This window comes from Haliotis cracherodii, unplaced genomic scaffold, assembly GCF_022045235.1.
Source record: "Haliotis cracherodii isolate W230 unplaced genomic scaffold, xgHalCrac1.p SCAF_8, whole genome shotgun sequence".
Classification (NCBI taxonomy): Eukaryota; Metazoa; Mollusca; class Gastropoda; order Lepetellida; family Haliotidae; genus Haliotis; species Haliotis cracherodii.
This window is the reverse complement of record NW_027266341.1, coordinates 4,203,690-4,218,095: the sequence shown is the minus strand read 5'-3', so window position 1 is coordinate 4,218,095 and position 14,406 is coordinate 4,203,690. Positions and strand designations below refer to the sequence as shown.

Below are 14,406 nucleotides of genomic sequence, written 5' to 3'. Positions count from 1 at the left end.
TTGTACTTTAAAAGAATGATAGTGGGAATACTTCGATTAGGATGCTCGCTTGAGTGGCGCAGGAATATATCAATGGGGGTTATTGACAAATATTGGAATGGGACAGGTAGGAAGCGGTTGAGTGGTTGCTACTGTAAATACGGGACACTGTTTGGGCATGTTGTGGGTTTCTAGCGCACCACGGGCAATAAAAGCAGTAAACAAGAAATTTAAAAATATCTTTCAGTAATTTCGTTCAAAATGACCTAACCTTTTAGCACACGTTGTTTTTCTGTTCCTCAAGAAACGTTCAACAGGTTGACAACAGTTGGGTTTTTTCACAATAAACCTTTATACTGTTCGGATGTAAATATATTTACTTCAAAATGGAACCGAAAATTGAGTCGCTATGTTTAATACACAATATGATCTCAATAGATGAATCAATATCGTTCAAGTTATGTAGAAAATACTTTTGTCGTATTGTGCAATTATTTAAATAAATCAGTATCAGCGTGCTGAATATAATGGCGAAACAGAAACAACTTTATCAGGTCATCATAATCCAGACCTGATTTAGAGGTAAAAATAAATTCAGATTCATTTATCTATATTTACCATCTGTTTATCCCTATTCATTTATCCATATTGCTGTCATATAATAATAATTATCATAATCAATAAGGGCGGTCGGGTAGCCTAGTGGTTAAAGGGTGCGCTGCACGCCTAGGACCCGGGTTTGATTCTTCACATGGGTACAATGTGTGAAGCCCTTTTCTGGTGTCCCCCGTTGTTATATTGCTGGAATATTGCTAAGAGCGGCGTAAAACCATACTCATTCACCAACTCGTAATCAATAATCGGATATTTGCTGTAGGGGTGTGTTGTATCCAATACATATGTACATTGTTTCTAGCATCAACGACGACTATACCTCATATTTTATAGTCAGGGACATCTTATAAGAACAATATTGAGCTCATATATTCTCATAATGGCTTTAATAACCTATTGCCAAAACGCCGAGACTTGGCCGGGATAGATAATGAGTGCAATATAACGGTGTCCGGGTTGTATGTACACACGGGGCGGTCGGGTAGCCTAGTGGTTAAAGCGTTCGCTCGTCACGCCGAAGACCCGGGTTCGAATCCCGAAATGGGTACAATGTGTGAAGCCCATTTCTGGTGTCCCCCGCCGTGATATTGCTGGAATATTGCTAAAAGAGGCGTAAAACCAAACTCACTCACTCACTCAATTATGTACACACACTGGAAGTAACCAGACATGGTGGTGTTCATATGATGTGATGGCCGGGACCGATGGCTTGGCTATAGACATGCAATAATCATCATCAATATCACTGGCTGGCTGTGTATAGATGCCATTACCTGCTAATGGATATGGAAAATTGGTAGGTGGGTGTAGCTGCAGATAGAAGATGATGAATGAATGAGTGAATGAATGAATGAATGAATGAATGAATGAATGAATGAATGAGTGAGTGAGTGAGTGAGTGAGTGAGTGAGTGAGTGAGTGAGTGAGTGAGTGAGTGAGTGAGTGAATGAATGAGTGAGTGAGTGAGTGAGTGAGTGAATGAATGAATGAGTGAATGGGTGAGTGAGTGAGTGAGTGAGTGAATGAGTGAGTGAGTGAGTGAATGAGTGAATGAATGAGTGAATGAATGAATGGGTGTGTAGGTAGGTAGGTTGGTGTGAGTGAGTGAACACAAGAATTAAACCATTAACGGGTAACAAAGAACGAACGGAAAACAACTACAAGTGCTAGAATGTAACTTATTGATAACAGTACGGTATCACTCACTGACTCATTATCAATAGGTTGTCAAAATAAACATAAACAGTAAGAACACTCCACAGTACAAACATATAAACAAATAAACATCAAACACCATTTAAACACGAATTTCCTCCCCCCATTGTGAGTTGCACCCATCTCTAGATAGTTTCCACGATTATCATAAGAACGCGGGGATTAAGGGGATCTGGCAGCGTTCCTCGAGACCCCCTGCACCCCCTGGGGGCCCCATCTCCGAGAGACAGATGAGACTCACAAGTGTCTCGCAAGGTAGCGAGGACACCCTCCAAGTCCAAGCCACGTGAGTTATAATGTCGCTTCAAATACCCCTGACCTGTGTGATATGACTGCACTCTCTCTACAGAAACCATGAAGAGGTTATGCCAACGCCTGAACATGCATTCTCTCTCTGTGTGGCCGCTCACAAGGGTGTCTTAAGCGTTGTTAGTTTAAATAAACCTTCTCTGCTAGTTTGAGTGGCTCTTCTCGTAGCGTGTGTTAAAAACTGGTGATAAATGTTGAACCAGGTACTTATGTTAAGCTTATACAATCGATACATGCGGGGAAACTGTTCATGAGATTTTGATTTGTAAAAATTTTGATGGCGCTATATTAACCTGGTCGGTTTAGCGTTTATTTCATTGCATTCCTTAGGAGTTGAAATCGAACTTGTCAAGTTTCATTCTTACAGCTAATTGATCGTAATATAACAAAAGGACGATCTAACGCACACTGTTAACCATCCTCTGCAGTGAACACATGCATTATAGAACAACGCAACATGATCTTACACGTTTTACGTAAGAGTTCTGGAACTCACGCTATTCTGTACATGTTTGTGTTTAACGTTCACTTGAGAAGCATACCAACTTAAATGTTACATCCTGTGTACAGTCGATAGATACAAGAGAGATAGGGATGGGTTAAACTTTGAGGATAGTTGATTTAATTCGAAATATTAAATTGGCATTGACAACCAAAATATCCATAGGTCACTTTACGACGCTGTCCGTTTGAGCATAATACGCACGTCTGTGTCCTTCAAAGTTGAACCAAATGTCTCCACTGTGATTCCCTGCAAATACGGGAGACAGCCGTCATGTTGATGGAATATTGCTAAAAGCATAAAACTCAACTCACGCCTGACGGACTCAACTCTGTAACTCAAATTTAGGCGTTTTAGATGAGTGAGCTGAGTGGGTAGTACAGTTGTCGAAAGCACCGTAACTTGCTGTACAGAGTTGAGTTTCTTGGGTGTGACAGAACCAATCACTGTAGGTTCGAATCCCATACTCGCCCTTGTAATGTTTCTTGGTTTCTCAGAACCACATCGTGCCGTCTGCTGAAAGTGGCAAACGTATGACATTCTTTTTTCTACCCCATGAAGCCCCCGACACGCTGTGATATGACTGAAATACGGGTCAAAGCGGCGTTAAACAAAACTCACTCACTCACTCACCCACTCACTCACTCACTCACTCACTCACTCACTCACTCACTCACTCACTCACTCACTCACTCACTCAATGTAAAGCTCCTATGTGAAGCATCCGACATGTCAGAGAAACCTGTATCCCAGATCTTATTATTGTTATTAGGTATATAAACACTGTCAGTATATTTTATAATATGTTTTAGATGGTCCCATCTCTGTAAAATATGACAGTTCTAGTTAGCAAAATCATCCTTATAATAAATAACTCTTTCTTTCCATGTGTTCTTTGCAGCTAAGTTGCCACAAACAGACATCACATCAGTGACCATCAAACCGCCACGGCGCTTCACTCTCCAACGCTAAACAATGCGGACACGCCGAGCTAATCCCGAACCAGTATTATAATTTGTAAAGTTATAGATACCAGGCTTAACTGTTGTGTAAATGAGTGATCACTTCGAGGGAAGTTCTAAAGGCGAACTAAGAATATAATCCCGGATTCTGTCGCCTGACAGACACACAATAGTGTTGACGTCTTGATCGGTTTTCTATCGACCACGACATCCATGTTTCTCAATTAACGTTAAGGCACTCTACGATCTTTGTAAAGAGTTGATCGACTTCAAAAAGAGAGGAAAACCACCGCCATACGTAGTTTCGATTTCTCCCCCCTAAATATACAGGCCTTGTACATACCAGTCATAATACCTGTCAGATAATGATACACGTTTACACAAGTTCTCAATCCTTGTAAGACTTTCGAGCAAAGGGTGTCATTTAATGTTGCTTTGGGCGAGGGGGCAGGGCAATCTGAATGAGTATGTTTACAGTTCAGTGAGCAATTTGGATAAATGGATGAATTTATTGTATTTCTTAATGAAATAACAGGCGGTGAGGTGAATAGCGATAACAACCCTTATGAGGCGTCAAGGGGAATATTGAGAATTGCCATTAGGAACAGCTTACATGGTCGGGTATACGATTAATCTGCTGGCGGGGTAAGGTTTAATATGTGTTGAGGGTTGGGGGACTTGATGGGTGGGCTTCAACGGGGTGGCGTTGTGGGGTGGTGTTGTCATTGGAGAGGGGCTGGTTTTGGACCGGGAAACTGCATGAGTACCCGGATGTACAATTATCAAATCATTCAACCCAAACCGGAACCGGTTCGCAAGGAGTCGGAAAACCACTGTTCGGTTTTAGGAGCCATAACCAGAGAACTGAAGTAGTGTTAGAATGGACCAGTCTCTGTTTTCTTACAATAAAATGTCATTCAATGTCTGAGAATACCATATTAAACAATCAAACAAAACAAAAACAGTAAACGAACAAGCAAATTTGAAACTTTGTTTCCAAAAGGACACGAGAGGGTTTCATGCAAGTACAACGTTAACAATGAAGAGATATAAACAATACACGACCCGATTCTTGAAAATAAATTTGAAGAAAGAAACTATCATGTAATTCCAGTCAAGGGAGAGGCGTGCGCCTGTTTATACTGAATATTCAAACATTAATTTTGATAACTGTCACGCCATTTTCATATTTCATCTCTGTATCTTCATTTATTAAAACGAGGCAGTATTTATTATTGCCTAACACTGATTGCTTAATTCTTTATATGGGGTTTTAATTATCCACATGAAGGTATCTTCCTAAGGAGGTAAACACTTAGTTTACACATACTAGTAAACTCGTAGGTTAATTACACAGCGGTTTCCAAACAGTGTCTTTCATCTTCTTACAGCTAATTTACTTATACATTAAAACCAATTATTCCAAACGTTTCCAAACATGTAATCAAATGCTAAAATGTCAAGCGCCTCTGAATTTACCATTGAAATCTATATGTGAAATCACGAAATCAGAATGGCAGAAGAAACGAGAGGCTCTATGTCTTCTGTATAGTGAATTCCCCGCCCGTTTACCATTCAGACTCTGCTTGTAGAAGGATTAACGCAGGCTTTTGTACCTCGGAACGCGCATGTTGATATACAAAACGCTTCACACACTGGTAGCAAGGGAATTTTAAGGGTCGTATTAATGCCTTTTCGGCTTCAGTGTGGGGTCGATATTAAACGCACTGTCAAGTAACCTTATAACACAGACGTGCTCAGTGAGTGATTGTAGAGTAATTTGTGCGAACGATTTTAAGGTGGTTGAAGTGCAGTTTATGAAACCGTGTTTGTTTTTATGGTTTTCTGATGACTTCTTATATTAACATGATCCGAGACTTGGCCTCTTCAAGTCAGCATGTGTTTTTCTGAACGTTTCCTTTGGTATCCGCTGTAAGGAGAGGGTGCTATGGTGGCTCAGTGGCCTAAGATTCAGCTGGTCGTGTGTTCGAATCCAAGACATGATTATGAGCTTTGGTCTTTCGGTACCATGTCCGTGCTCGCGGGATTGACGAAAGTGGCAACTGTCTACAATCTGCGCCTCTCAGGGATGTCCTCACACATAAAGCTGACACGTCATGATATAACTGAAACACTACTCAAAGCCGCGTGAACACAAAACTCATTAATACACGATATTATTTTGCATTAAAGAACATTTTATTCATTTTATAATCACCAAGATTTCTTTGACTATTCTGGTGTGATGATAACAACACACACACGCACGCACATACACACACACACACAAAGTATGACTGTATAAGTAGACACTATGATACGAGAACAGTATTTCATTGTGTGGGCAATCGGTGATATAGCTTTATATATTTGCTACCCCTTGTTGGGATATTTGGCGATAGACACTATGCTATGCCACATTAGGACCGACTAAGTCTGTTGTGCAGAGCAGAAGGTATATTCCTCTTGTGTCCGTCTGTTGTACAGGTCAGTGTCCGTCTGTTACACAAAGCAGTGACCATCTGTTGTACAGGTCAGTGTCCGTCTGTTGTAAAGGTCAGTGTCCGTCTGTTACACAAAGCAGCGACCATCTGTTGTACAGGTCAGTCAGTGTCCGTCTGTTGTACAGGTCAGTGTCCGTCTGTTGTACAGGTCAGTGTCCGTCTGTTGTACAGGTCAGTGTCCGTCTGTTGTACAGGTCAGTGTCCGCCTGTTGTACAGGTCAGTGTCCATCTGTTGTAATGGTCAGTGTCCGTCTGTTGTACAGGTCAGTGTCCGTCTGTTGTACAGGTCAGTGTCCATCTGTTGTACAGGTCAGTGTCCGTCTGTTGTACAGGTCAGTGTCCATCTGTTGTACAGGTCAGTGTCCGTCTGTTGTACAGGTCAGTGTCCCTCTGTGACACAGAGCAGCGTCCGTCTGTTACACAGAGCAATGTACGTCAGTTACACAGAGCAGCGTCCGTCTGTTGTACAGAGCAGTGTCCGTCTGTTACACAGGACAGCGTCCGTCTGTTACACAAAGCAATGTACGCCAGTTACAGAGCAGTGTCCGTCTGTTACACAGAGCAGTGTCCGTCTGTTGTACAGAGCAGTGTCCGTCTATTGTACAGAGCAGTGTCCGTCTGTTGTACAGAGCAGTGTCCGTCTGTTACAGAGCAATGTCCCTCTGTTGTACAGAGCAATGTCCCTCTGTTGTACAGAGCAGTGTCCGTCTGTTGTACAGAGCTGTGTCCGTCTGTTGTACAGAGCAATGTCCCTCTGTTGTACAGAGCAATGTCCCTCTGTTGTACAGAGCAGTGTCCGTCTGTTGTACAGAGCAATGTCCCTCTGTTGTACAGAGCAATGTCCGTCTGTTGTACAGAGCAATGTCCCTCTGTTGTACAGAGCAGTGTCTGTCTGTTGTACAGAGCTGTGCCCGTCTGTTGTACAGAGCAATGTCCCTCTGTTGTACAGAGCAATGTCCCTCTGTTGTACAGAGCAGTGTCCGTCTGTTGTACAGAGCAATGTCCCTCTGTTGTACAGAGCAGTGTCCGTCTGTTGTACAGAGCAATGTCCCTCTGTTGCACAGAGCAGTGTCCGTCTGTTACACAGAGCAGTGTCCGTCTGTTACACAGAGCAATGACCGACTGTTGTACAAAGGCGTAGTAGTAGAACGTGTCTCATGGACCGGGTGATAATCTATTTATTGAAACAGGTGGTATCTGTATAATTTATTTATATCTGTTAATTTAACGTCATGCAGAGATTGTCATTCAATCAATCAAAAATTCCACCATCAGTCATTTCTAATTCGCAGTGGCCCAGTTTTGAAGGTACCTATTCACATTTTTGTTACGAATGAGCAAAGCGTACGAAGGATTTCACCTGGAGACTTTTTGTAAACCAGATTATGTCGGAGGTGTACACAATCCTTCGGTGAGAGTCATTGTCATCCAAAGAAATTGACCCTCAATCGATAATGTCAGAGCGTTAAAGTTTCGAGTCTACATTCGGCTTGAACTTTGTAAACATAAGATTCGAGAAAGCACGGATTGTACATATTATACATCAACATCTGGTGTAGAAAGCCGGATCTATCTGCCATGTTTGTTAAAGAATTAGTAACGGGTATGCTGATATATACGGGTATAATCCCTTGTACTTAATACCCGTAGAGAGACATAACCTCAGGTCCCCTATACACCAGAGAGATAGATTATGGTCTGACGGGCGGGCCAAGTCGCCAACATTTGATGGTCATGCTGTCAACATTTTCAACTCAAATTTTGTTGGAGGTTATTATAATAACTTCTAACTTATCTGTCTGGCAAAAGAAAGTTTCCACTCATGTTTGATGGTGAGAAAAGATGAAGCAAACCAGAAACAGTTTATCGACAGTGATGTATTTGATACGGGTATAATACAGTAAAGTACGGTTATAACGAACTCAAAGGGACTACTAATTTTAGTTCGTTATAACCGTAGTTCGTTATAAGCATATATACAGCATAACTACAGCAAATAGTCGGGACCAAAAAGTAAGTTCGTTATATCCGTCAGTTCGTTATAAGCGTGTTCGTTATAACCGTAGTTGACTGTACTTGTGAGAGTAGGACAATCTGAAACAGATGGTGGTAGGAGCCATACCACAACACAGCGCCACAGCAGAAGCCTTGGCCACCTATGTTCTCAGTAGAGGGTGATGTGATGTGCAGGGATGTGAGGCAGGCGTCGGTACAACACAACACTTCCGAAAACTATCATACAACTTTTAAAGTAAGAAGTATATTGCGCACATTTGCTAAAAGTAATTATTGTTTGGGTTTAACGATGTATCACGATGCGTGTTATGATTGAATGTATTGATAATGTAAGAGTGATGGAATTCGGCATACTTTGAATTATGGTAGTAGTAGTAGTAGTAGTAGTAGTAGTAGTAGTAGTAGTCATTTCTTGAAGAAATGGCGTCAGTCATTCAGCGCTGTGTCCATTATCCCGTAGTGATGGATCGAACAAAGGTTGACAGCTTTCAACACCCATGCACTTCTTTCTCGACAGGAGATACCAAGAACGGTTTCGCAAGCAAACACTTTAACCACTTAGCTACATAATGCGCTCATTGACCTTAAACTCGTGTCACAACCAAACTTACTGATAATACTCACAGTGATAATACGAATAGGTACCGGTGAGAAGCTTGCTTCGGCGATTAGTGACTCGCCAAGATACGACACGATCAGATCTTGGCGTGTGACATCAGGGATTACCAGACTAGCCCCGACTAGACATTTGATTAATATCCACTACGGAATATCTTAGAAGCATATGAAGGAATATATATCACAATCATGTATATCTGAGCTCAAGTTGACAGATTTAGTGTGTTTACGGCGGTAATAAGAACATAACATCATTGGGCTGATAAGAATTCTTCAACAAAGACCACTTTAGTCATTGAAAGTACTACTTATATTAGACATAGGGTCGCGGATATTTAAGAATTGACTTTAATATATTTTTTCTTTGACCTAGGGTTAAACGTAAAAACCGTTGTACAAACTTTGCGGAATACGGTTACACAAGCCCCGTTCAAGCGGTTGTCAGACAGTCAGGAAACAGAACTCCGTCAGTGGGCGTAGCCTGATTCTTTATAAAGTTTGTGGAATCCTAAAATGAAAGAATTATTGCTTGGTTATCCAATCAAATGCCACAGAGTCATTTGTAATATGCATATAGCCAGTAAAGGGAATTTAGTCATTCACCCCGAGCGTTATAGTTCTTCATGCTGATTGGCTAGTTTATTCTTAGCGCAGATGCCCATAGCAACGTGAGGTCTTTTGAACGCATAGATATTGAAGATGGGCTATACATTTTCTGGACCGCCTCAAACGTTTGATGTGACATCATTCCAAGTTTCAACTTCAGAGCAGGAATTTAACATTTTTCAACATTTTCTCCCCCCAAAAAGACCATGGGCAATGTAAAAATTATAAAGCATAACCTACTCGCAACTTGGAATTGTGAATCATCTGTCCCGCGTAAAGTGATGTTGAGCCATGGCGGAATTCCGAGTCGCGAGTAGCTTTTTCTCTAATTATAACGCCCAGCCGTCTAAGGCTCCGCGATTCGCTGTGCAGAGTTGCGTCCCTCGGGCACGCCAGAAACCTATGATTGTGGGTTCGAATCCCGGTTTGCCCCGATTATGTTTCTAGGTTTGTCAGCACCATACCTGTGCTCGTGGGTTTCACCGAAGTGGTGAACGTCTGAGACTTGCATCACTTCGGGCTTTCCTCCCACATTAAGCTGACACGCCGCGATATAACTGGAATACTGTTAAAAGCGGCGTTTAACCCAACTCACTCACTCACTCACTGGCTGTTATTATAACGTGAGAGTGAGATCAGTGTCAGGCCGCTTTGAACATTATTTCATTTATTTCACGCCGTGTGAAAGTAAATCCTACAGCGACGAAGTTCGTGCCATCCTGATTTTGCCATAATGTTGCCCAAAGTGAACTGAGGCAAAATCAAATCTCAAGACTCAAATCTCAGAAAAAGAAACGTAGCAGAGATTATACGAAGGCTTGAAGCAATCAGGCTGCGGCACACGCCGTGGTCTGTGCACGAGAGATTAAGTTCGTTCAGTATTTGTACCATAACAACAAAGATCCAAGTCAGTACGGACTGTTGTGCTCTTACATTTATTCCAGAGACCAGATTATCATAGTCAGACAAAAAGGTTTATATCATAATATCAGTCACAAGTAAAAATTGACCTACCTAATGTCATCCATCAAAGAACTAACCACACCTGGTGACCATTGTGACCAACTAATCCCCTAATCTGTGTCAAGAAGACTTGACGCCTGATGACAGGGTTACTGATCACCATATAAATAAGTCTGGAGCGCCATGGTAAAATGTCAAACTAATTAAAAGGTCAGTTCATACATATAAAGGCTTTTTATTCCAACAACCCGGTTAAAAAAGGTTATGAACATGACAACCAGCTTAAAATTGCCATCAGTCTGTACAAGGCTTCATTGCAGCTCGTAACAGATTCGTAAGACTCTAGGTATGACGAAACATGTCGCTGTTCGGACATTTTATACAAAGCATAACGTCACGACTGGTGGCACCCTCAAATCAATGAGGGGGCACGGGGGGCCCAGTCGTCCAAGGCGCCACGATTCGCTGTGCGGAGTTGCGTCCCTTGGGCACGTCAGAACACTATGACTATGGGTTCGAATCCCGGTTCGCCCCGATTATGTTTCTAGGTGTGTCAGCACCATACCCGTGCTCGTGGGTTTCACCGGAATGGTAAACGTCTGAGACCTGCATCACTTCGGGCTTTCCTCCCACATTAAGCTGACACGCCGCGATATGACTGGAATACTGTTAAAAGCGGCGTTAAACCCAAATCACTCACTCACCCACACTCAAATCAATGGAGTAGTGTTTAATGTAACTGTTACACCAAACAAACCATATTAAATACATTTCTGATAAGAAAAAAACATAGAGGTCACAGATAAAGATGCACATTTTGTACTAAGTCTTCTAATTCATAATTCGCTGGCGTTCTCGCTGAGGTATCGCCTCCCAATCGGCAGTCCTCTCAAAGTATACTTGTGGTGGATGGTGAACCTTCTTCTTGAACAGACACACGGCACCTATAATAGCCAGGACGATGATCACAGCGAAGGAAATGGACACGTGTGTCTTGTTGATGCGAACAGTGTTATAATTGACAGTATAATGGTTGGAGTCATCGTTTGTTTGTGTTTGGTTCACAGCGATGTACATCGTGACGGTGATCCCGCTGTCCACCAGGTCCGCGATGTAAGCACCGTCGCTGTCAGGAACAGATATAGCTGCCATCCCTTCAGCTGCAACACCAATAATCATACATCAGTTTCTCCGGGATATTTTTTCGTTAATTGTTTTATCTGGGGCAGACGTATAAGATGTCGCAATTCGCTTTCGAGAGTTGCGTCCCTTAGGCGTGTCAGAAACTTATGATCTGGGATCGAATCCAAAAATGGGTTTTCTCGGTTTGTCAGCACCATACCCGTGCTTATGGGTTTGACCAAACTGAACAAAACTTTTAAGATCTGCATCGCCTCGTGATTTACTGCCATATAAAGCTGACACGCCGTCATATACCTGGAATAATGTTCAATGCGGCGTTTAACCAAAGTAACTCACTTCAGTACTAATTGTTTAAACTAATAAATGAATATTGTTTGCGCAAGTCAGCAATATTTCAGCTATATCACGGCGGGATTAGCATTAGGAAGTTAGACAAACCCTGGGTTGATAGCAGGAACAACGCATGATGCCGCCGGGTCACAGTGACACAGAACCGCCAGGCCACACATTGTGACCACCCAATCATCTTTTTGCTTGGCTTTACGACAGACATGGATCCACGAGAAATCCTCACGGGATGAGATTCGTAAACATAAAGATATCATGAAACTATTATGCTTCTAATACACGCCTGTACTACATGTACTTACAGCAAGTCCTTAACGCTGTAGTTAGCACTATTGTAGCTGTGTGGGTAACAAAAGTCTGAACCAAACAACCCAGTGACTGAAAGCATGAGCATTAATACGAGCAATGTGCCACGTTGACTCACATTACCATCTGATCCGCATTCTAGCCCACTCTCACGGCGAATCAATACGAGATCCTGAAGACTTAATCTCATCCGAAAACTCCACACGGCGTATACTACTTAGAGACCAACCTTTTACTATTCAGGGAGGGTGGGTGGGTATTTTTCAGTACATCCAACAAATTTTATTAAACGATTTATACTTTGTTAAACCATAATGACTAACATTATTTCCAGCATTTTCGGAAACACATTATTTTTTATATTTAACTAGTCGCATAATGGAATAATGGATGCTATTGATAATAAAAATAGTCATTTGTTATTTAGCAGCTGACTATTGGTGCTTGCAAAATGATATGTTTATACACTAGGAGTCCAAAGCGCTACGGTATACAAACTAGACGAACAAAATTACCAACCGTCATGTTTAACAGCATACGTCACCTTCCCAATAGATCCATTGCCATAGACAACGACAGCAGAGGCATTATATTTCATAGCTTTGGCCATCTTCTCTGACATAGGGCACTTCCCATGGGTAATCAAAGCTATCCAACTAACCGGAGGAACTGTCATACTATACTCGTCACAGCCATGTGTTTTGCCTGTAACAGTTTTAACGTGGACGACTCTACCCAGCACAGGTTCCAACCGGGTCGACTTGACTCCGTCTGCAAATCTTCCCTTGTTGCTGTCATACGACAGCGTGTCATTCGTGGTCTCCCGTCTGTAGGATATGTTGAAATATACCTTGTACTGCATCTCCGCCACCGTCGGCGTCGCAAGTAACGGTGACAGTAGCAGCATCACCATTGTCATCCTGGAGAAGAGACGTGTATTTGGTGGCCATATTTGACTTTTGATTGTTTCTGGAACCAGCTTAAAAACAGTGTCCGTTCTGTTATAATATCTCACCATGGCGGGACTTCCTTGCACCATGTTGGTGCACAATGAACGCTGCCCCCCTGTCGTGCCACGTTTATGTATGATCTATGTTCAACAACATTGGTCAGCGTCATTCATAACTTTGCGACATATGAACGTTTCAGATTATAAACGTTCCCTTCTATCAACAAAACACCGACACCTGGCGTTGTGTCTTGAAATCAAACATATCCAATCTTCTGAACACAATTTGGAATGTATATATCGAACACAGTAGGTAGTTTGAGCCGCTATGACCTGAACGACGTCGCGTTCTTATGTGACGTCATGCTATTGATATTGCTTTACAACGGTACTGTTCACAAGGTCACTGTGAAGGTTAGGTGACGTCGGTAGAGGGTTTATGCGCATATTAATGGGGACATAGTTGCATTTAACTCCCAGTCTTGTCCGCTTTTATTCAAAACTATACAACACCGTCCGATTTTAGAACAGTTTTTTTCTTTTCTTTAAATGGGTTCGTATTCACGCACTTTAAATCGGAATTTAAACGCCCGCCTTTTACAAAGGCATACATACGGGTGTAACTCGTATACGATTGCTACCGCTCATGCTTCTTAACATTGTGACATCGTGTTTCCCAAGCCAGACAGCCTGGGTCGCTGCTCTCTGATATCTATCACTGGTTTGTCTGGCCCATTAATTTTTCGCCCTGATAATAAAAAAAGTTCCGACTGCCTGTAAAACAACATTCACTCACTCAACTCTCTGTAGTGATCACGGTTAACCGCTCACTCACATTTCACAAATATTACATGCCGAATGGTTCATATGTAATAAAATATACGTTACAGAGATGTGTGCGGGTGGGTGTGAGTTTGGCTTAACGACGCTGTGAACAGTATTTCAATTATACGACAGGGTGCCAACCTGATGCCCTTGTACAACACCACCTGTGAGGACCATGGTCTCTAATACTGTGCGAACGACCCATAACTGCAGGTGGTAGATAAAATGCTTAATTTAAGTGTCATTCACGTCATTACTGAATCCACTTGAATGTCTAACTGCATCCTGAGACTCCCCCACGCCCTTCCTGGACAAATTACTGGTCTGTTCGTCGATGTAATCCTGCTGTCTGCTTTGTGTGAAACGTTCAGGACGCAATACATTACACTCCATAATGTTGAGACACCTGTAGCAGGTGAATACAGCCGTAATGGATCAATGGCTGTGTACGTTCATGTGGACTATTGTGTTTAAGATCTGATCCATGTCAGTGCTAGAATATCATAGCCATGATGATAATGGTAATGGGTCACCTGGGTGTTCCTA

The 14,406-nt window shown here is 42.2% G+C and overlaps 1 protein-coding gene across 1 annotated transcript; it reads right to left on the bottom strand.

Moving 5' to 3' along the window:
- Positions 1 to 10,258: 10,258 nt before the first annotated feature.
- Positions 10,259 to 13,362, bottom strand: LOC139450119 (RING finger protein 150-like). Its single transcript, XM_071231771.1, has 2 exons — positions 12,606 to 13,362; positions 10,259 to 11,449 (listed from the first exon to the last, which is right to left on the bottom strand). Exons 1-2 carry the CDS (start codon positions 13,123 to 13,125, stop codon positions 11,121 to 11,123), a joined length of 849 nt encoding a protein of 282 aa, XP_071087872.1. The 5' UTR covers positions 13,126 to 13,362; the 3' UTR covers positions 10,259 to 11,120.
- Positions 13,363 to 14,406: the final 1,044 nt, after the last annotated feature.

Excerpts from the sequence above, each read along its gene's own strand:
- LOC139450119 (XM_071231771.1), bottom strand. The coding sequence starts at position 13,125 with ATGGTGCAAGGAAGTCCCGCCATGGTGAGATATTATAACAGAACGGAC. Across the intron at positions 11,450-12,605 it reads GTATGCTGTTAAACATGACG|CTGAAGGGATGGCAGCTATA; the intron begins GTTGGTAATTTT and ends TTGGTGTTGCAG.